Source organism: Haemaphysalis longicornis, unplaced genomic scaffold (assembly GCF_048455015.1).
Source record: "Haemaphysalis longicornis isolate Haplotype H1 unplaced genomic scaffold, Haemaphysalis longicornis Haplotype H1 scaffold_6, whole genome shotgun sequence".
In the NCBI taxonomy this organism is placed as follows: domain Eukaryota; kingdom Metazoa; phylum Arthropoda; class Arachnida; order Ixodida; family Ixodidae; genus Haemaphysalis; species Haemaphysalis longicornis.
This window is the reverse complement of record NW_027526407.1, coordinates 151,597,665-151,621,363: the sequence shown is the minus strand read 5'-3', so window position 1 is coordinate 151,621,363 and position 23,699 is coordinate 151,597,665. Positions and strand designations below refer to the sequence as shown.

Here is a 23,699-nt window from a genome sequence, read left to right as displayed (position 1 = left end):
GTGGCCGCGGGCTGCGTATTTTGTAGCACCAGTGATAACAGAACGACAGTGATGGTCACGCGGCGCCACCGCGGCTGCCACGAATACCGAAAGCATGTCACGGGCAAGCGAGTGACCAGAGATGCCCAGTAACAAATAAAGGACAGGCATGCGCAAAGCGCGCCTAGCCCGCCAGTTCCTTGAGCCTCGACCCGGCGCTCGCTCACTTCAGATGGCGCAGAAATGCAGTTTTGCGCCGCTCGGCCACGCACCGCACATCCCGCAAACTTTTGCTGGCGACTGTAGAAAGTGGAACAGCTTTTTCGTAACCTAAATGGGCGGTCCTGCTTTCGCAGGCAGTGGCTTATGCTCTCGTGAACAGTTATGCTAATGCACCACCGTCTTGCTGGAATGGTACGCCCTCAGTACGGGCTATTGTCATGTATGTACAGTGCGCCCAGTGCGCTGCCTCCTTCGATTGTCGTGGAAGGCAGCGATGACAGCGGCAATGGCGTGTTGTCAACTCTGGTGGCGTCTTTTGCGCGCGCAGGTCCTCGCTGACGGCAGCCTGGTGTGGGGCAAGCTGAGCCGGAGCTCGCGCGCCTGGCCAGCTGTGGTGGTCCCTGCTTCGCTGTGTGGCAAGAGCAACGTGTTGCCGGGCCGCGTCATGCTCTGCTGGTTGGCCGAGTACAAGGTCTCGCAGGTACGGCACATCCTCTTCGCACAGGCTCCACTTCGCTATAAGCCGCGCTGTGGAATAGCTGTCTGAGTAGGGCATTCTGGGGAACAACACCTATGGCCGTCTCCTAAGTCCTTACGCTACTCAATATGTCCACTCTACTCGGGCGAGTGGAGGGTGCCACAGTGATTTTGCATATGAAAACTGCTTTAGGAGATCTTGACGGGAGGAGGAATTCAGAATAGGCGGAAAATATCACTCTGGCCTTATTAGATATTTGTTGGCGCTGATAAGGCGAACGTCGTTGCCTCTTTCCGCCTTAAAAGGGCCATGAAGGAATGTACAATGATACGATTTTTATGGCAAACGTGAAGCGAATAGTCGAGGTGCGTAGGAAACTTACGAAGCAGTGCCGAGCAGAGGTCGGCGGAGTCGCTCATGAGATTGCTCACTCAGACCCATTGGGACTCAAGCTCGCGCGTGAGTTTGAGTTTGAGCAGCGTTGTGCTGCTGAGCTCGAGGTCGCGGGTTCGATTTCCGACCGCGGCGGCCGCTTTTCTGATGGAGGCTCGAGCGATGGCAGACCTTACTGTCCAGCTCTGACCTCTCCATTCAGCAACAGCTGGTGGCTCGAGGAGAAGAATTACTGGACACATATGGGTCCCGCGAATAGGGAACCACCCCATCTGGTGCCTGCGCGCACCATTCTTTATTTGAAGCTCAGTTAAAGTTGTTCACTCACTCACTAAATGCAAAAACGCCCGTTTGTACGAGATTTCGGCGCACGTTAAGGATCCCCAGATGGTCAAAATTAATCCGGAGCCTTCCACTACGGCGTGCCTCATCGCCTACGTTGCGTCTGCGCATTAAACCCAATCATCATATCGAGCTTGAGCGCCAGTGAGTTTGAGCGCGTGTGAGCCCGACGGAGTTTGAGCCTGATTGAGTTTGGGCCCAAGTCATCCCGGTTGAGTTCGAGCCCGACATAGGTTGAGTATGCCTTGACCAAGCCTGAGTGATCCCTAGTGAGTCTGCGTTCACGTAAGACGGCATCAGTCCGGGAGAGACTGGGTGACGCGAATTCCCGTGACCCTGGGAGAGCTGAGCCAGCATTCGTGTAGGTATGGGCCTCAATGAATTTGCTCCAGCGTGAATGTAGGCCACAGTCGTGGACATAATATTCCATAATGAAGCAGAAGTAAATGTCACTTCAATGAGGGAATCAGATTATTATATTGCCCATGGCGAGATGCTAATTCTATTTCTTCCTAATGAATCACGTAACTATTCGCCACGAATAGTGTTGTGACCCGGAATGCTGTTGTGGCTGTGAGCGGAGGCATACCTCCCTGGAAACCGTGTACTGTCATGGGAAAATGAAAAGCGAACGCAAGAATTTAAAGCAGAGCACTCAAAATTGAAGAATGTGGTTCGTTGAGGCCAGTTATGGCATTATAAAAAATCACGTTTCCAAAGTTTGCGGCTCTTATGAAGGCATGCAACACGTTTTCCTGCATATAAATAAATTGTGGGGAAGCGGGCGTAGTTTGTCTCGTCGGTCAACCGACATCCCTTGGCGGCTTAAGCGTGACGTCATCGGTAGGGCATCTGACGCCTTCGGCTGGATAGGGTTCATTCGTTCACGTTCCGTTGTTTTGAGAATGCTAAAATCGGTATCTCACGTACAAGCAGGCTCGAAAGCGTTCCGTTTGTTCTGAGTCCGCCTACCCGCGGTTGCACCCTCTTGTAAAAAATGGTGTTTGTCGGCTGAGTATCGATCGGAGCAGCGAGTTCCGGGGGTCTTGTTCGTGCCGGCTCGGACGTGCCGCATGCGCTGGCCGTGTCGTTGCTCGTTGACGGACCTACCTTTACGAGTGTAATGTCGTTCGTTCGCTGGTCTCGGGCTGGAGCAGCGGGCGCCGTAGAATTAGTACGTTTCGTTAGAGTTGAAACGCGTGCGCTGGGTCTTTTGTTGCTTGTAGCAAGGCTAATTTCTGCGGTTGTGACATTCGCTGTTAAAGTCCGGATAGCAGCAGCGGGAGTGGAAGTTTCCTCCGTCTAATGCTGGCTTGGTCGCGTTCCGTGCGCCTTGCATTTCTTACGCCGTGGTCAGCTCCAGCGGTCCAAGTTGGAGGTCGGTCGTCACGTCTGGTGGGTTTCGTGCGCTGTGCGTCTCATTTGTCCTGGGAAACTCTCCTAAGCTTGTGCTGTCGTTGGCCACATATGGTGCGTTTCGTGCGCTGGGCGTCTCGCTCGTCGTGGCCATGTCAAGCAATCCAGGTGCAATGTCGTTGGTTGCATTAATCGGAGCAGTGACAGCACGTGCGGAAAATGTCGTACGTACTAGCTCCGTTGCGTTCCGCGCTTTGTGTTTCTTTCGTGTAGGTCTGGACCGGAAGAGCGGGTGCCAGGCACGTGCTGCGTTCTGGTTCATGCGCGCTGCGTACGTTGCACGTCTCGGTGCTTGTTGCTGGAAAGACCTGAGCGTGGGTGATATCTCTCGTCGATTGCCTCGGTATCGGAGCAGCGAGTTCTTCGGCACTTCAATAAAGCGGTACTTTAATAAAATCAAGGTCCCTAATGGCAACAAGCAGGCAATTGATAAGCACAAAAACTATCTGCGAATCTGCTATTCGAAATGTCATCGAAACACGGTAGTCTTCTGTAGCCCCTACAGCGTAACGTTCCTCACGAGGCGCACATGATCGTAAGCCAGGCGTAAGCCTGGCATCATCCAAGCGTACGTGTGGGCTTGCGCCACGTGATGATCTCCCAATAAATACGAAGAAAAAATTACGAGCGCACCTGATCTTGCGCCTCTTGAGGACAACCCGACGTCGGCCAGGTCGACTTTCGGGAACACTGTCCAGCGTTCGGGGCGTCACAGACGCCGAGTTTGCGCTACAGGTGTCGAGTCCGCAAAGCCGATTGCTGCGGGTGCTAGCGTGTGGTAACGCGCTCCACTTCGGGAGAGATGTGGGAGAGAAAAAGGTCCGGGTCAGCCGATCATGGAGAATTTTCTGGGGCAAGTTTTAGAATCCTTGTTGTTGTTGTTGAGCACGTTTATTTCACATTTTCATGCCAATCTAAGCTTCTGTAAAAAAAAGTAAATGTTTTGTCGTTTTATCACTGGCTTCGGTCGTGACGGGCTGTAGTTCTGGCAGTGTGTCCGAGCCGTGAACCCGTGGCAGCAGCGTCTGCGTCATCGATAAACTAGTTAGCGACCGGCAAAGTTCGTTGGTGACTGCTGCAGTTGTACACGGGAGTGGTGCATCCCAGCTCTGAAGGGAGTTCAGCCTTATCTCACTCGGGAGTGAGGCCAGGGCCCGAGCTCTGGGAGCCAAGTACAGCGGGCAGAACCTCCAGGTCAGTCCGGGTTCCACATGTGCTGCACATTCCAGTGTTCGGCTGGTCGAGGAAACGGCTGCTTTCCTTGCGTCGGAAGCGCTGCAAAAGGTAGGGGGTAAGCAGGGTGCTAGTCTGTACCCGCCGGAGCGAAACGTGCTGCCAGCGGGTACCAGCCTTGCGAGGAAGTGGAGGGATATTAAGTGGATTGCACGCGCTGCGTGGAAAGCTGCATCGGTGCTGCTCGGCAAAAGATACTGTTATTGCGTGATCTAGCCACTGATCGCGCGTCTCCACGTAGTCGGCTAACCGGCTGGAAAATCGCTCGGGGGCTTTCGATTGCGCCTATAGAAGTAAAGCGCACGCTAGTCGATGGGCCCGGTCGTTTCCTGGTATTCCGGAGTGTCCTGGGATACAGGGTACATGAAAGTCGTGTCCCGAGCACGGAGGTCGCTAACGTGGAGACGAAGTTTCTTGACAAAGACGCTAGTTGTGCGACTGTTTGGCACACACGATAGGCTTCCTGCGAGTCCGTTTAGACTCGGTAGGGATGGGAGCAATCATCCTCTGTTCGGTGTTGAACCAAACTGACGTGCTCGGCAAAATCTACACTCAACTTTTTTTCCTCCCATATACTCCCTAGAGGTTCTTTTTCGCCTGCCCTCTAGTGGTCCTCCTTGTAGGAGTTTTTTTACTACATGGAACAGGGAGGTTTTGTTTACCTCCTCAAAACAGGGCGTTTTTAGGTTATAGAAAGGAGGTATTTAGGGAGTGTTAAGAAATGTTCGGGAGAATTTAAGGTGGTCAAAATGGAGTAATCTTTACTTCCTGAAGGGCGTTTTTAAGTGGTTTATGGAATTTTTAGGCGGTTGAATAGGAGCCTATTATGGCTCCCTTTGGAAGTACTTATGTTAGTTTAGGGGCGTTTTTAGGAGGTTCAAGGGAAGCATTTACTTCTTTTGAATGGAGTTTGACTAAAGCTTGGGGAGTTTTGTAGGCCTTCCGAAAGGAGGGTTTCAAGGCCTCAAGGGAGAATTTCTAGTTCCCTGCGGGAGTGGTGATTTCACACGGTTTTTGTCGATTACAGGTTTATTTCAAACGAACTTTCGCAGACAAGTTTACATGGTACATGGTGTACACAAGGAGGTTCCGAAATAAATACTTATGGCGACCTCATATTAGAAATCACAAATGGTGCATTGCTAAATAACACGCCAGTTAGGAATTGAAGACAGCAATACAATGCTAGTTGAACAAACCGTAGAAACAATATTACTACAAGAACTGGAAATACGCGAAAAACAATGATAGGCACAAACACAACCGCATGGTAAGTGAAATCATTATAGAATACTAGCGGATCGAGAACGCGTCAGTACTTATCAGAACTTATCAGTACGCATCAGCGCTCAGTACACAGTGAAAAATATAGCTGCAGTGGTTTACAACAACAAAAAAAATTCAGTAGGTTGTGAAATGAGCGAGAGCTGTCTGCTAGTTGAACAAATTGTAGAAACAATAATAATACAAGAACTGGAAATACTTGAAAAACAGAGAGACACAAACACAACCGCATGGTAAGTGAAATCATTATATAATACTAGAGGATCGAGAACGCGTCAGTATTTATCAGAACTTATCAGTACGCATCAGTACTAAGTACACAAAGTGAAGAAAAATGGTTGCAGTGATTTACAACAACAAAACAATTTTTCAATTTGTGGTGAAATGAGCGAGATCTGTGCAACGATTTGATATTGAAAGGTAACAAGCATTTTGTAGGTGGTAAAGGCACAAGAGATAAATGATGTAGGAGACAGACTGCAGTGAGATGGCTATGGATAAATGAGTAATATAAAGAACAAAAAATATGCTGCGGAAAATACCAGTGCGTTTTGATAAAGACACAAATGCGCCAAGAAAAGTGACCGAGTCTGACGGGTTAATTGCAATGATATAGAACAGAATGGGTGGTATGGCGACAGCTTCTTTAGAGTGAGCCATGAAATTTGTGTTTTTCGGATAATTTTTAGTTGATTCATTTCGCACCAGTTGCCAATATTATTTAGATAATTGTTTTAAGTTAAATTAGTTTGTTAATATTATTGCTTCACTGAAAGATAGCTGTATTATGAGCATACAGAACGGCCCATCAAATGTCCTCTTTTCAGTAAAAAAAGAAAAAGTGAGAAATATAATACGGCATTCTTTTTGTCGACTATCCAATGATTACAGGATTGAAAACAAATATTAGTGAGCGATATTGATGCGATAAAAGTTAATTAGTTCTAAATCCTTCACACGTGGTTTGGTGCAGGCAAGGTCCAAAAAGGTATGTTCCACAAACGTTAGAGCTGTGTGCCTTCTTGGGATATTGAATGTTGAAAACCCAGAACGATGCAAACACACTACACAGTCCTCCCAGTAATGATGATGCAGTCAAGACACGCTGGCCATCGATGTGGAGGCTAACTTCCCCGTTCACGGAATGCAGGCAGAGAGTCAGAGGAACATCTGCCTGAAAAAGCAAAAAAGAAGAAAATGCCCCACACGTAAAATTCAAAACAGACACTAGGGTAAAAGAACTTAATAATTCGGTACAGTAATAAAATTGTAAGGCCAGGTTCCCTGAGAATTCCAGTACCTAAATTAGGAATGCAAAGGCTTCATAAAACCAAGTGCCAGTACATTAACCATCGTGGCTTTTGCAGCAATAAAAAAGATATTACTTCCGCACAATATACTCGAGCACAACTTTAAATGACAGTGAAGATAAAATGCAAGTCTCGGTAGGTTGATAGATTAGTTTTTGTTTTTGACTGAAAAACACTTTGGTATTGCATGATTTTGTTAACTGCTGTTTCTTGCTTTAAGATGCCAGCTTGCATCTATTCAAGTGAGTGGGCACACAGTTAAAGATGCAAACCCTTACACTGCCTCTCTCCTACCATGATGGCTCACTTTCATAGAAAAAGTGCAGCTTTTGCGAGCTGGACGGCTGTTGCAAGCCGGGGCAATACTCACTTCAGCTGGAGGGGCCAACTTGGTTTCCGAATGCAGCCTTGCCTGGTACAGCACAGCCTATCCTGCCTTAAGATCTATGAAGTCATTCAACTCGATCATGTATCAGGATCTGCCGAAGAAAATTGTGTCAGCAAATAATGAATTCATGCCGGACAGGCACCCACTGTTTCAGTTATACTTGCAGATACCTCCACCTATTTCCCTCCTGGTGTTACATCCAAAGCTAATTGGTTAGGCTTGTCTCATGAAGTATGGTCATCTGTCATAACACAGCTAGTCATACAGGAAAGTCCTTCACTGGGTCAGAAATCACTTGCTTATTTTACAGTAGTAATAAACTAGGCGACTCTGTCATCCGTATTCTGACACCTTAATATTCTGTGTCACCGAGCTGACAAGCATGATTGGTGCATAAGGTCATTTGTAGCCGCAACCGTTACTACAGCCTTGTTAGCTAACGTAAACCTCATTTATGGCACCAAATTACTTGTGATTGCATGGCAACAAAAAAAAACAGCTGAAATGGAAACGCTATTCTCGCAAACTTACCAACGCTGCATGCCACACACACCTGCCTTAGTTACTTTACTGTGATTGTAGAAGTTTCCGTCACGCAAAACCACAGTGCACTTTTTGGAGCTGCAAGCTCCGTGTCAAAATCGAGTGTCAGATGAATCGAGTAATTTTTGTGTATGGTCTTACTGTTGATTATGGCAAAGTTATTACCAACAAAAGAAGAGTGTGTGCATTGTTCTTCTAAAAAAAATGATATCCTTTTTTATGCCCGGCAGACTTGTGTCATGCTACGGCAAACTCGGTTCTCTTCCATAAGGGCACGAATTTGTGTTTTTAATTACGTGGCCTTAGCTGGCGACTGACGGGCCCCAATTGTATACAGACCCCTCATTATCATCCGAAAGAGAATAAAAACATTTCGGTTTCGAACACGTCGCCGCCGTGGTCCACTTTATATGCATTTATTCGTTCGATAGGCTCATAGCATCCGTTACGCATGTCACCGTTTACTTATTAGGGTACGCTGTTAGATGTGAAGAGTCGACTCAAGCGAGCAAACAACCCCACCGAATCTACAGGGCACAGTTTTCGAAGGGGGTGGCCGTCTGATCTGCGGCTTTCGCCGACCAGAGCGCTAAGAATGAGTCAGAGCCTTTAACGAAAACAACACAAAGACTTATATTTGGACAGGCAAGCCATCAGGAGCGTTAACAAATAGATATTACAAAGTAGAGCAGTTAACTAAAAAGAACACGAGCAGTTCGATGCATATGAGAGACACAGTCCCACAATATTCACCGACCGGGCCCGACGATGCACCGCTGTCGGAGGCGATTCGGCTACCTGAGTAACCGTCACGTTGCTTTGAAACGAAGCCGCCCGCGACAAACGATTTCATCTCGAATGCCCTGTTACAAACCGGCCTACAAAAGAATGCGAATGCATACCCCAAAAGCCACAAACAAGTACAATAAAACGAGCGTCCGCTTTTTTCTTTGCCCGTGCGTGTACGTGCTGTGTGCGGCACGGGTACTTCGCAGTTAACCCTATCCAAACGTTTGACAAACGCATCGACTGATGACAGACCACTTACCAGCGAGCTGTCCACAGCTGTCGCCGTATCCAAATGTTGTTAGCGGCCGTTCGTCCTGTGACAGGGGCACATAAAAATCTTTCCACCAAATGGCACTACTAGTCCTTCTCAAATAAGAAAAAATGATGGCCCAAGGCGAGGCGCTTGAAGTGCCGGCCGCACCAACACCGGCCGCGCTGCATTGATAGCACGGAGGTTGTTTACATCCGGGCAGCAAGTCGTGCCGCCAGGGCAAGTTGAGTCGCTGCAGTCCGGTGTGTTGGCGCGCGGGCACGAGAATTTAAATTGTCCATATATGCGCAAGCAAGCGAAGCAGATGAACATTGCAATTGTTTGCAACGGCGAGAACTGTCTCTTTGTTAGCAGCAGAGTTTGACAACACCTACCGCCAAAATAAACAGGTTGAAACAACACGGCCGCGCTGTCTGCTTGTGATCGCGCTGGCTGAAGCATCTATACGGGTATACGTACGGTATCGGTTTTGTAGCTGCATGCAACCATCGCGTCCTGCTTTCTCGTTCTAATTAGCATTAGTCCATGGTTGAAGTGCTGACACAGGGAAACAACACAAGACTAACATGGCGACCGCCCGCTTGAGATGATTACCCCAGATGGGGAGTTTAGTGTGGACGTGGTTGTATACAAGGAACCGAACGCCATCTCACAAATGGTGTTAAGTCGTTCTAAATCCTACCTTTTGCTACACGGATGGGCAACGGTACTACCATGGAGGTTCGTCCACTTTTTTAAGCCGTGCCTAGGGAGTACATTTTTTGCTATAAGTACTTTTCAGGGCGCATTACTTGATTAAAACTCCATTTCCGGCTAGTTTGCGTTGATGGCGCACAGTTCCGCAAGGGAGCTGCTGACGGCTTTACGTGTGAGGTGGAGTTTGTTTGCTCGCGTTGTTGCGTCATGGCTTGTCCATGCCGTGGTGAACATTGGCTGCTGCTCCTGCTCACCGATTTCTGCATCTACATAGATGACATGGGTCTTGCGAATAAGGTCGTTGCCATCGATGAGTTTCTTGCTTGGGTGTCGTGTCGTCTTGCGGAAGCTTGTCTCCTTGCCGTTTGTTCTTGTCCCATGTTCTGGGGTAGCGACGTGGAGTCTACAATGTGGATGTTCTCGCAGGGTGGAGATATTTCTGGGAGTTGTGGTAATGTGTAATGTGGAGATGTCCCTACCAACTTTTTTCAGAGTGAATCTGCCTGCTTTGGTGGACTTGAATCGCGCAATATGCGTGAGTTCATGTGTAGATATTAGGTCCGCTATGTCGCTCAACGCGCTGCAGCTTTTGAGAGCCGGAATGGGCGTATACGTCTGAAGCCCGGTTATCACCTTCATTATTTCGGCGCTCAAGCAGGCTTAGCCGCATGCGCGTGATCGGATGGAACGGTGCTTCGTATATGATACGGGAGTCTACAAATGCAGGTACAAAATGTCGCAGTTCGTTTTCTTTGACTCCTCTCATGCGGTTGGCGATCCTGCGTAGGACTTGGATGACTTGTTTAGTGACAGGAACTGTCCGGCCAAACCAGGTGGATGCTATGCACTGCTCGTCGAGAAACTCTCGAGTATGCGTATGGAGCGTTTTCTAAGGATAGGCCTTTTCGCAATTTTGAGGTGGACGCTAGCCTTGTTCTCATCCTTGAATGGGGTTTTCCTGCCACCGTGGATGACTACAAAGTCTCTCTTCTCGGGTGCCGGCGTTAGCCCTATCTGCTGTGTGTAGCTTTGGACAGTATCCAGTGCCGCTTGTAGTGCCTGCTCTTGTGCACCTAAAGAACCTTGCTTGGTCCAGAGCGTCGCATCGTCTGCATAAATTGCATGTTCGACGTTTTCGATGTTGCCTAGTCTTCCAGGATGCGCCGCCAGCGCTACGTTGGCTAACGTAGGAGCGATGACAGACCCTTGAGGGACTCCTACCCGGTTTTAATGAAAGCGACTGAGGGAGCTTCCAACTTGGACTTGGAAAGTTCGATCCCGAAGCAAGGCGGCCATAAAATTGTGCATGTATCCCTTGATGCCAAGATCTCTTATGGATTCCGTGATCGAGGTGTGAGGAAGGCCATCAAAGGCTTTCCTAATGGCAACACGTACGACCATACGGGGGCAGGTAGACAACGGGTCAAGAACGTCTTCTTTGAGGCGTAACATGATATCTTGCGTCGTCTGACCGGAGCGGAACCGGTGTTGTGTTGAACCAAGAAGGCTACGCTCCTTCAGCCACCATACAAGGCGAGCTTAGCCATGCTCTCGAAACGCATAAAAAAGCATTGGCGTAAGGGATACCGGTCGCAAGTTTCCCAGGCAACTAGCTTCTTTGCCCGGCTTCGGTATTGGTTTTACAATTGAGTGTCGCCAGTCGTCGTGAATGGAGCCTCCTTGCCAGACGCGATTAAATTTCGCAAGGAGAGTCACCTTGCATTCTTCTGGGAGGTTCTTGATGTGCGATCCAGTGATGCCGTCTGCACCTGGCGCGCCATGCGTGTTTATCCTGCGTATCGCATCTTCGAGCTCTGCCATTGTGAAAGGCTGGTTAAGTTCGTCCTCCCCAGCTGGAGTGTCGTCCCTCTCGTAAGTTAGGGAGTTGGGACTCGGTGCTTGTAAAAATAAGACCTCAGCCGCTTTCTCTGCGAACGCTTCAGAGCCAGTGCCTTCTTTGAGAGCCACGCGGGCTGCCCCATTTACAGTACCAGGTTGCCCCATGAGGGATGTAAGTATGCCCGAAGCTCGACGATAGCTTATTGAACCGTTTATTTTTCCGCACATTCGAGCCCACTGTATAGATGCCAGCTCAGTGGTATAGTGCTCGATTTCTCTTTGGACTGCTTTCGGTTTTGCTTTTAGTGTTTTAGGACGTCCCCTGGCTGGGAAGGCAGACTGTATTCGTAATATTCGGCTCCATAAATGAAGAAGGTGTCGATCGGGATCGCGATAGTCAAAAGGGACGCGAAGTGTTTAGGTGGAGTGGCGTTTGGCATTAGTCAAGTCTTCTGTAAACGCATCTATGCTCTGTATGGAGTCACATTCCCTCAGGAGTGCTCGATATTTGTCGCAAGGAGTGACCTTGAATTCCCTTTTACGCCTGTTAGACCGTCGACGTGGTATCTTTCTTCCCACGTATTGCTATGGGGAGATGATCACTACCCCGTGGATCCTCAAGAAGGCTCCATCGAAATTGCCTTGGTCGGCAGGCCCGTATCAGTCTGGAGCATAGGTCGGCGTACTCACTCGTGAGTGCACTCATCTATGCCCATTTGTTATAAAATTCACGAGTCAATACGATGATGAGTGAGTACACCCCAGATTAAAAAAGTGAGTACGATGACGAGTGAGTATAAGGGTAAGTCCACTCACTACTCATGAGTACAGTACTCATGCGTACACTACTCATGAGTATGAGTATGAGTACTCATGAGTATGAGTACTCATGAGTATGAGTACTCATGAGTACTACTCGTGAGTATGAATACTGTATTTTCGAGTGCATGCACTCCTGAGTACACGCACTCCTGAGTACAGTAGTGCAAACAAGTTCTATCACGAACTCGAGTCTGGACCCGCGTCTATGAGTCGCAAACATTTAGCGGTGCCGCTGTGCAGCTTAACGTTTAAGGATGGTAAAATCAGACAACGAAAACTGCGCCTCCCTCCTTTCCCTGCTCTTTTTTTGCGCTGTTAGCATTTTTTGGCGGTCGCTCGCTAAGGGGTCGCGGTGAAACGGAAAAACGAGGGGGTGAGGTCCAGGCGGGAAGTGCAGCCGCAGTGACTGTATCTACGGCACGTGTTGATTGGCACAGTTATTTTTGTGTACAAATACGCGGCCTGGTAACGCGTAGCTGCTTCGTTCCGCTTGCTCCGTTCAAGTAGCTTTATGGGAGGCGGTGGGGGCTGCTAACAATGCAGGAACTACGCGCACCGAAGTCGCTATTGTCCGGTCTTCAGCAGTTTCCGTAGACTCATGTCAGTTTGTGTAGTCGTTTCGTGAGCCGAACCGCTCGTTTCAACAGTCAAAGTTAATTTAGGTGATTCGCTTCAAATCGACTGCATAGTTTGTGTCACCGAAATTGCCCGCACCATGCCGCTGTGCGATAATTTGGCTGATGTACGTGCGCCCATATGGTTTTATTAGGCTCCCGTTTTGAAACTTTTTGCTCAGGTTCGGTAGGACTATGGTCTCGTGCAGTCCATTCCCCTGCATTGGAAGTAAAATATCCAAGTACACCGATGCAACTTTGTGGGTTTAATCGAACATAATAATGCCCAGTTGAAGGCGTGCGACCCCTCGTTTCGCCTCGCATTATTGTCGAAGAGCTCTGGCATATTGCCACTGGGGGAGCATTTTGGCTTTGCTTTCGAATGCCAACCCGACGCGCCGCTTCTCGTTTATGCCACCGTGTAATGAGGAAGCTCACGACGATGGTGAATTTGTGTCGTTGTTATTCCCCTACCTCCATCTGCTGTTGACAGGCGCAGTCGTATTGCGTTACTGAAATGAATGAAAATAAATTTTCGGCTTGATAGCCACACAATAGCCCAGAAAGTTGCGTTCCAGATCCATTCGAATTCTTTTCGACGGCAACGATCCAACGCGGCGTTTTGTTGCGGGGAACATGAATCGTTCTGTGTAGTTTTTAAATCTGGTCGCAGTCGCCACTTCTCGCAGCTAGCACAAGCCCTTGTCGATGCAGAAGCGCTTTCGCGGTTTGCGCGTCAAACAAGAGCCTGAGCCACGGCGCTCGTCGCAGGCGTGGCAGCCATATTAGAACAAGGAAAGTCGTCGCAGGCGCGCGAGAGGGCGCCCGAATCGCCCCGCCGCGCTAGCGCAGAGGGCCGCGACGGTCCGCTCAGGCTGCGTTTTAGCGGACCATGCTTCTCGCTCCGCTAGCCCGCTTAGCCGCGCCTAGCCCGCTTAACCAGATGGGCGCACGTACATCAGCAAAATTATCGCTTGATTGCGCACAGCGGAATGGTTCGGACAATTTAGGTGGCACAAACCATGCGTCGATTTTATCGAATCACGCAAATTAATTGCGACTTTTTAAACCAGTGGTTCGGCTCGCGAAACGACTATACAGCGGGACGTTCGTCTAAGAAAACTGCTGAAGACCGAGATAAAGCGACTTAAGTATGCATAGTGCATGGATTGTTAGCAACCTCCATCGCCTCTCCCATAAAAGAACTTGAAAGGAGCAAGCGTAATGAAGCCGCCACGCGTTCCTAGGCCGCGTAAACAAAAATAATGGGGGAAATCAACACGCGCCGTAGGAACAGAGCAACGGCGGCAACGTTGCCCGCCCCGTCGTCCCCCTTTTTTTCTGTTTTCCCCGTGATCCCTTTGTAAGTTACCGCCCCCAAACGATAACAGCGCCAAACAGGGACCGCGAAAGAAGAGAGGCGCAGTTTTCGTTGTTTAATTTTACCATCCTTGAGAGTTAAAGGGACACTGAAGTGATATGTAAACATTGCGGGATTACTAGCGCAAATTGTAGTCCGGAGTCCCCAGGCCATGTTTCGACCACTCTAGGCGCGTTTACGCGATTTTATTTAGTAGAAAAACTAATTCGAAAATGCTGTCCTCCTCTCTTTACGCTCGCCCATTTTCTGTGGTGTTTTCGTGTGACGTCAGGAGGGGATGAGCTGGCAATTGGCTGGCTGCGCTACTGCACGGCTCCCCGGCCTTCAGACAGAGTCAGTCGGCCCAGCGTTTCGTCTGCCGGCCGTCGACGGGTCGTCGCAATTCGTTCGCTTAATTGAAACGAAGCCAGGACACGTTTGTGAATGGAAGAATGTGCCTTTCTTTACTTGGTTTGTTTGTACACTGTATCTAGCTCCAAGTCAAGGTCGCTTAACACAAGCGCTGCACAAGCCCACATGCGACGCTTCGCCGACTGGTACGCCAGTAGGAAAATATAAGGCCTCTTGAAGGCGGGAGAAGAGTCAGCGAAGTCAATATAGGTACTAAGGAAATAAAATCAACTGATATTTTTGATGATAGTTGGGTTTTATTGGCGCAAGGCCGACTACGGGCAAAGAGCGCCAAAGAAGAAGTTACTGAATTATGATGAGACCATAAGTACTAAAACATGTGACTAAAAGTAAAGGTGATGCAAAACAAAAGACAATGGAGATGGCTGGTGTATAGGGCCAGGGTGATTACACATGATATGACAAGAGCTGCAGAAAGTTTACCTCAGCTAAAAACTTAAAAACACGTTGACTAGAAAACATTGGTTCGTCGGCTAAAAAGTATGATGGGTGCAAAGGAATGTGTCGTCTGTATAATTCAGGGAAATGTTTGTGTCGTGTTGTGTCAAGTGCCTTGCATGTGATTAGTATGTGGACTACGGATAGGCCCTTTCCACACCTGCTACACGTGGGTCCCGAAGTTCCAGTGAGCAGGTGGGAGTGCGTAACATGTGTGTGGTCTATCCGCAGCTTAGCCAGGGCGACTTCAGTGTATCTGTTGTGTGAGTCAGTTATGTAGCGTCCAAGTTGTGGTTTTATTACGTGTAGTTGGTTGTCTGTTTGTTGACTCCAGTGTAATTGCCATGTGTTACGAAGCTGTCGTCTGATGTGTGTCTTTAGGTCGGTGTAAGGTACTGTTGTAACGTCAACTGTAGTCATGAGAGCAGCATCACCAGCCATTTGGTCGGCGGCCTCATTGCCAGGGATTCCACAATGCCCTGGTACCCAGCATATAGTTATTTCAAGATTTGAGGCATATGCAGACATTAGTACCTTGAAAAGAGCATTTATGACATAGTTTTTAGATGACTTTCCGGATGACAGTGCCTGTACAACGCTTAGAGAATCTGTGTAGATGATGGACTTTGGAATTTTATGTTCGAGGATGTGGTTTGAAACGAGTAAAATGCCATAGGCTTCTGCCGTGTAAATACTGCTATGAAAATTCATTGTTTTAGTTACGGTAAAATTTGGTCCGTGCGCTGCACAAGATACAGTAAAACCAGTTTTCGACGCGTCGCTATAGAATTCTGCGCACCTGTACTTGTCCTGCAGGAACAGGAAGTGCTGCAGAATTGCACTTCTGGGTGCCCTATTTTTTTCTACTAATGTGAATGATAAGTCGCATGATATAGGATGTAGATGCCATGGTGGAATTAAATTATGGATGGGTGTCTTGTGCATGTCTGAAAGAGGGACCGTGAGTGCAGAAGCCTCCTCCCTAACTCTGAGAGAGAAAGGTAAGGAAATGGATGGCCTGTTTAAAAAGAGTTGCAAGTTTGATGTATTGTTCATGATAGGATTAAAAGGATGGTTGGTAAGGGATACAATCTTAGATGCATATAGCAGATCAACATACTCCCGCTGATGCCCTAGACACCACTTGTCGCACTCGACATAAAGGCTTTCGACAGGGCTAGTGCGGAAAGCGCCGCATGAGAGGCGAAGGCCAAGATGCAGCACTGGGTCGAGCATTCTCAGTGCGGTCTTTGTCGCCGACCCATACACGACGCTGCCGTAGTCGAGCCGAGACCCCACCAACGCCGTGTACAGGCGCAGCAGGAGTTGTTTGTCGGCCCCATAAGATTGATGTGAGAGAACCTTAAGAATGTTCATTGATTTTAGGCATTTACATTTGAGCTGTTTGATATGAGGGATGAATGTAAGTTTTTCATCGAATAAAATGCCTAAAAACTTGTGCTCCTTGTTCACAGGAATAGGCACATTCGCAAGAGTGATGTCTGGGTCCGGGTGGACCCCACGCTTCCTGGAGAATACAACACAAGAGCTCTTTCCAGGATTAATTTTAAAACCATTCTTGTCTGCCCAGCTGGCAAGTTTTTTAACACCAAGCTGGACCTGACGTTCACAGATTGACATATTACAAGATTTAAAAGATATCTGTACGTCGTCTACATACATAGAGTAAGAAATGGTAGGTGGCAATGCCTTCCCAAGAGAGTTCATTTTAATTATAAAAAGAGTACAGCTTAAAACTCCACCTTGGGGCACGCCGTTTTCTTGCACATGAATCCTTGACAGTGCGCTACCAACTCTCACGCGAAACGTTCTGTGGGACAGATAACTAGCCAGAGTGTTGAGCATATGGCCCGAAACACCGAAAGACTTCAGGTCACTGAGGATCCCGTAGCGCCAAGCGGTGTCGTAGGCCTTCTCGAGGTCAAAAAACACAGCCACGACATACTGTTTATGCACGAAGGCATCCTTAATGTAAGATTCAAGAGCTACGAGTTGATCATTCGTGGATCGCCCCGCCCTGAAGCCTGCCTGGCAGCTCTCGAGAATACCGTTGTACTCAAGGAAGTACACGAGCCTGCGGTTTATCATCTTCTCGAAGAGCTTGCACAGGCAGCTCGTCAAGGCAATAGGACGGTAACTTGAGGGGGACGACGGGTCCTTTCCCTCCTTCGGGAAAGCTACAACTATAGCCTCCTTCCAAGAGTTTGGAATGTGCCCCGAAAGCCAAATTTTGTTATAGAGGTGTAAGAGTGTTAGAAGAGTGTCTGCGTGCAGGTGTTGTATCATTGTGTATGTGATGTTGTCTGGGCCTGGAGCTGAGGGTTTACACGTGCTCAGAGCAGCCCTCAGCTCATGTAGTGAAAACAGAGAGTTGTAAGAAGTCTGTGATTTGTTGTTGTCGCGTAGGGACTTCTTTTCACAAGAGGCTTTATGTTTCAGGAAAGTGTTCGTGTAGTGTGCTGAACTGGACACGTGCTGGAAGTGTTGTGCGAGTGTGTCAGCCTGGTCTTCCAGAGTGTCCCCTGTTGTGCTAACCAGGGGCAGGCTGTGTGTCTGTTGTCCTTTTAGCTTGCGTATACGTGTCCATACTTTCCGTGTGTCTGTGTAGGAGTTAATTGATGTTATGAATGTACGCCAACTATCGCGTTTTGCCTCACGGCGCACACGTTTTCCGAACGCCTTGGCCCGTTTGAACAAGAGGAGGTTACTCGACGTGGGGTACCGACGAAGGATACCCCACGCCTTGTTCTGGGCCTCTCGTGCCCGCCTACAGTTCTCATTCCACCACGGCCTCCGCTGGTTGCGCGGGGCACCAGAGGTGTGGGGAATGGACCTTTCGGCGGCGTCGAGGATGTGCGCCGTGAGCAGTTGGGTAGCTTCTTCGACGTGTAGGTGTCCTATGGATGTGTGGTGTAGTTTGGATGTCTCTGTAAATGTATTCCAGTTAGCTCTTGCTTCATTAAACCTTTTATGGGAAGATGGACTGCTCGGGCCTGTACCTATATGCGTTAATGAAGTGGGGAAATGGTCACTACCATATGGGTCTGTGCCCACGCCCCATTCGAGACATGGAAAGAGAATTGCAGAACCAATAGCCAAGTCAAGACATGAGTATGTGTTATGTCCTATGTTATGGTATGTAGGCTGTTTATTGTTGAAAAGGCATGCTCCAGAAGATGTAAGGAATTTCTCTATCAGGCGACCTCGGGCATCCGTTCTGGAAGAGCCCCAAAGAGAGTTGTGAGCATTAAGGTCGCCTGTAAGGATGTATGGTTCGGGCAGTTGGTCAACCAGCGCCTCGAAGTCAGAGCTCGAGAGTGAGACATCAGGAGGAATGTATATGGAGCATACCGTTATCAACCTATTAAATATTATTGTTCGAATTGCTACAGCCTCAAGGACAGTGTTCAAGGTGACAGGGTGGCATGCTAAGGATTTGCGGGCAATTATGGCCACACCGCCAGAAGAGTGTGTGCAGCCATCCCTGTCTTTCCTGTATACCAGGTAACTATTCAAGAAATTTGTGTGTTTGGAATTAAGATGTGTTTCCTGGACACACATTAAACTTGGCTGATTGGCATGCAGAATCTCATGCACGTCGTCAAGATTATTCAGAAGGCCTCTGCAGTTCCATTGAACAATGTTTTCTCTTCCCATTATGATGTGTTAGAGCTACTGGAGTGTGATTATTTATGTAGGGTCTTTCGGGGCTTGCACTCTTGGAAGGGGTTTTCTGACCTTCTCTACTGACCTGGACGTCGCAGCCCGTTCCTTCCGCTGCGATGAAAGCCGGAAGGGCTCGACGTCCATGTCGTCATCTGATGGCAAGGGGGTGGCCAGCGGACTGGGCCCCCTTGACGTGGTACCCTTTCGGGTGTTCTTTGCCTGCGCTGCCAGTGCCGAAGGCGTGGGGAGCACCACAGGTGGCACAGGCAGTGAGGCGGGGGAGGGGGTCGCTGCGACTGCCTCCGTCTCCATCTCCGTGCCCTTGCATGTGCTTTGGGCCGGTGGAGAGGAAGCAGTGGATGCAGCGGCATCCCCAACAGACGTTGTTGCCACCACAGCCGCTGCTGGGTGAGCGGGCGGTGCGGAGGTGGGTTGGGCTGCCATAGGCAACCCAGGGGGGGGCGGGGGCGGGACCAAGTCCGACTCGCGGTACTGGGTCCCCGCCGAAACCAAACGCCGCTCCGCCCCCCGGCGAGCTGCGTCGGCGTACCTGCCCAGAGGGAAGGAGGCGAACCTCTTTCGCGCCTCTGGGAAGGTGATGTTTTCGGTTATCTTAAGGTTAATGATTTTTTTTTCAAGATGAAACTTTTCACAAGCGCGAGAGTATGCTGCGTGTGGACCCTGGCAATTCGGGCAGGTGAAGTTGGTTGCAGTGCAGTTGTCAGAGAGATGATCATGCTGGGCGCATTTGGCACATGTTGTTCTGCCTCGACAGGAGTTGGTACCATGCCCGAACCTCTGGCACTTGAAACAGCGCCTCGGGTTCGGGATGTACGGCCGGACAGAACAACGGATGAAACCTGCGTTGACATGCTCGGGCAGTGTGCAGCGGTCAAAAGTAAGGATCAGATGTTTGGTGGCTATTTCTTTGTTCTCTCTCCTGATGACGATGCGCCTTACTGCTGTCACGCCTTGTTCTTTTAGGCCTTCGAGCACATCAGTCTCTGTCTCGGTTAGGAGATCTGCCTCAGAGATCACACCTTGACAACTGTTGAGGCTGCGGTGGGGTGTGACCCTGATCTCCAGATCTGCCATGAGGGTTTGTTTCAGGAGGATTGTAGATTGCTGCTTGGTTTTAACTTCAACTAGCACTTCACCAGTTCTGAGTTTTTTGGCGTCATATGTTTTGCCGATGATACCTTCAAGGTATTTAGAAACAAGAAATACCGATTGAGAGGAAACCGGCTTCGATTTGTCCACAGATTCCATGATCAAAAAACGAGGGTAGTTATCTGGCTTTGGGAGCGAGATAGAAGGCAAAGAAGGAAAAGATACTTCGGTGCGGCCCCTTTTAGGGGGCCGATCACGTCTGAGGGGGGGGGGGGGTTTGATTTATCCATATGGCATAGGAAAAAGCAGGGAGACGGGGGTACTTTCTTCCTTGACCTTACCCTGGTAGTCAAAGAGGTCCCGGAGCTCCCTGCCTGGTGAACAGACAGGGAGCCCATCCGCCGGAGCTTGACCTGGGCTCCGACGGCCACCGTTCGTGGTTTCTAACCCTCCACCTATAAACACATCGCCACGGTTGGATCCAGCTTATGTTTGGGGGCTCGGGGTCCGCGGTATCGCCAGTACCGTCACCAAGATTACTCAAGGTGCAACTGATATTTTTACCGTACAGCGTAAAACTAGGGCGCGGAGAGCACTTTTTTGCGCTGGGCGAACAAGCACAGCGGCACGGAACAAGAGTGCACAGCGGTCAGCAGCACGACTACGCATCTGCGAACGCTTTTACGTCTACGAAATGCAATTGCTAGACGTGAGCTACTGTGGAAACTCGGGCGACGCTTACTGCACGAGCGTAGTACAACAAATAGTCACCTACGCTGCTTGAAATGCCAAAACTAAATAAAAGTGTAATCCGGTTGTACAATATATACCCTATATTACCATGGCCAGCGGAGCCAGCTCCGTGGCCGAGTTGTTTGTGGCGCTAGATATGCCACCGCGAGTGTTTTGCAAGTCAGGAGTTCGAATCCCCGCGGGTACGTGCTTTTTTTTCTGTAAGTTAACTTTTTCGTTTTCCGCCGATGTTTTCTATATTGAGTTCACCTTTTTTTGGGCCGCAACGTTCATGGCTCCACGAACTAGTTCACAAAACGCGATCAGGCTGGCACTGGCGCGCTAGCGAGTTCTCGTTGGTGTGCTGTTGCCATAAGCACCGACTGCTTGCAGGCAGTGGGCACAGGCCAGAATGAACAGACCCTTGGCCTGGTACGAACACGCTTTTTACGATACAGGCATGAGGGAGGAAAGCTCCAAATATGGGGGAAAAGCGCATGACATTTGGGCGTCTGCGGGTACGGGGAGGGCGTAGGTCTCGGCTAGTGAATGCTACGACTACAAGCCGTCCTGGGAGGCTTATCTTGTGCATTTTACAGCCGACAACATGGCAGAAGCGCGGTACGATGATTACTGAGATATTGAGAATGCCCATCCAGCAACGCCATTGGTTATGTTTTACAGAACCGAAACCGAAACTTGTTTGATTGCTAACCTTGGGCATCGTCCAATCACGGCGCCCCTCCTCCCAACGTCACAGCCTTAGTTGGTGCGGCCGCCGCAAACCGCGCATGGTAGTTTTTCTTCTTTCGCGCTTTGTAAAATAATTACGGATTTGTCAACCGGATAAACGATGAAAAGTGTACTAATTTGAGCCAGTCTACGCAGTGAAAGCAAAAACGGGAGTTTGACAAATTCACTTCAGTGTCCCTTTAAGCTGCACAGCAGCTCTGTAAATGTTTGGGACTCGTACAGGCGCGTCCGGACTTCTGTTTGTGATAAAACTTGTTTGTACTATCGTACTCAGGAGTGCATGTACTCACGAGTGCAAGCACTCGCAAATACAGTATTCATGAGTAGTCTACTGATGAGGACTAAGTACTTGTGAGTACTGCATACTCACGAGTATAATACCCATCAATTACACTACTCATGAGTGTGAGTATGAGGGCTCATTAGTATCCTAGCTTAAAAAAACCATGGCCGACCAATTGGACCAATTTGCAACCGAATGGGTCCAAATGCAAACCCAATTGGTCGAACCGGAAGCGTAATTGGTCCAATTGGACCTATTGGATCGATCCCTATTGGGCCCAGTGGCTCAAATAGGATAGCCAGTTACCTATTGCAGCGGCCCTATTGGGCCCATTGGCTCAAATAGGATTGTCACCTGGCCCAATTGGACCCAATGGCTCCAACCATATAGTTAATACTAATTGCTCCAACATGACGACCAAATCCCGGAGCCATTTTGGATAGATTCAATTACGACAACCATTTGCTAAAAGTAATTATCTCTCTCAACCTTCATTTGAAACCTTCAGAAATGTTCTAAACTTCAACCTTTACAAATTTATATTTAGAGGCAATTAATTTTAATAATACAATCAGCAATTCAAGATCAAGTTCTCAAGAAACATAACAACCAAACACTAAAGAAAACTTTCCGACACGAGTAGCAAAATTGTTTCGAAATAAAACCACGATCCTATCCAATCGAATCCAAACCATAGACATTCAGTGGATAAGTGGTATTCAACGTGGTGTTCGCGGTGTAGGCGTGTTGGTCGGTTGCACACGCAGTCTTCTCTGACTGTACATTGCATTGGAAATGTAAGGTGGTCTGCGAGAGTGTGAGAAGTGGCGACGACGATGTCGTACACCCATAGCAGTGTGTTTCAAGATGCATCTTTACACTGAACGCCGCTAAGCCTCGCACTGAAGGAAGAGAGCCCCTGTTTATGTGAGTAACCTAGCTGGTTCAGTTTTCCTTGCCATTTTCGCTGCTCGTAGCTTGAGCGGTATTATTAAGAATTAATTTGTCTGCCTAAATATATTTGAAGGCTGTTCATGTTGTTCATGTTACGACTGACGGGTTCACGACATCGCCGCGTAGCGCAGTTCGCAATGTATGGGACGTTGTTGAAGAGGCGAGCTCACGTCACTCAACATTTCAGTGTCTTGTTGTTTTAATGCTCAAAACTGCGGTTTATTATAAACTTAACCTATTGTTCGCTTTTGCCACTCACTCTGTGAAGGTCTGGCCAGCCTGCGGCGAGCAGAGCACGGCATGTGAAAAATTGCTTAAACGACGAACTGTGTGCATGCCGTGTATACAAACAGAGCAATAAAGGTATTCATCCATTCCAAGAGTTCTATTTGTGATGCAGGTAATCAACGCACTGCAGCGGCAATTCAGATGTGGTGGCTGCGGCAATGGGATAGAACAAACTAAATATGCAACAAGTTGGCGGCCAATCGGAAGTCCAATGGGGCCTCCAATGGGAAGACCTTTTGCGTTCCAATGGGTCGGCCAATTGGTCGACCAATTGGACGGCCAAGGGGCGCCAATAGGTGCTTAATACATCATTGGCCGACAAATAGGCCGACCAATTGGCCGACCCACTGGAATTCCAGTAGGTCGGCCAATGGTTTTTTTCGGGTGGGATGACTGGGATGAGTACTCCTGAGCATGATTACATGAGTACTTTTACTGATACTCATGAGTAGTGTAATCATGAGTGCTGTACTCAGGAGTAGTGGACTTACCCCTCTACTCACTCGTCACTGTTTTTACCTTTAATCTGGGTGTGTACTGGCTCATCATAGTACTCACTCGTGAGTTTGAGTACAAATGATTGTACTCACTACTGAATAGGCCGACGTATGATTCCTAGTCCGCGGCGTAAATGCTCAGGCCGCCACGTGAAAGTGCTGAAGAGACTGAACTTCTAAACCTGTAAAAGTTGTTTTTCCCAGAAGGGGAGATGTGCTGTAGGTGGCGCCACTAACCCTACTAACCTGCTAACCTATTAACCTAGGCCACTGTGTCTGGTATCTATGACTGTTGTAGTTCTGTCGAAGCGAAAATAAAAGCAATGTGCATTGGCCCACCGTTGTTATTGTGCGGTGATCACTGTGGCGTGATTCACTACAGGTGCGTGCAGTTTTGAACAGGTTCTTTCGGTCGGTGTCACCGTTTTTGTTGCAAGTTTGTGTTGTAAAGAACAAACGCTGGCTTCATGGTTGGTAAGTCTCCAATAATGGCGAAATACTTCCTACGGTCGTCAAAATATTAAAATGACTTCCGCTTGAACATGT

The 23,699-nt window shown here is 48.7% G+C and overlaps 1 protein-coding gene across 1 annotated transcript in view; it reads left to right on the top strand.

The window, feature by feature from the left end:
* Positions 1-244: 244 nt before the first annotated feature.
* LOC144143303 (DNA (cytosine-5)-methyltransferase 3B-like) overlaps positions 245-23,699 on the top strand; it is a 206,145-nt gene continuing 182,690 nt past the window's right edge. The window contains exons 1-2 of the mRNA XM_077675075.1: positions 245-393; positions 530-682. Of these exons, the coding sequence (XP_077531201.1) occupies positions 364-393; positions 530-682 (183 nt within the window). The 5' untranslated portion in view covers positions 245-363. The remainder of the gene's footprint in view (positions 394-529; positions 683-23,699) is intronic.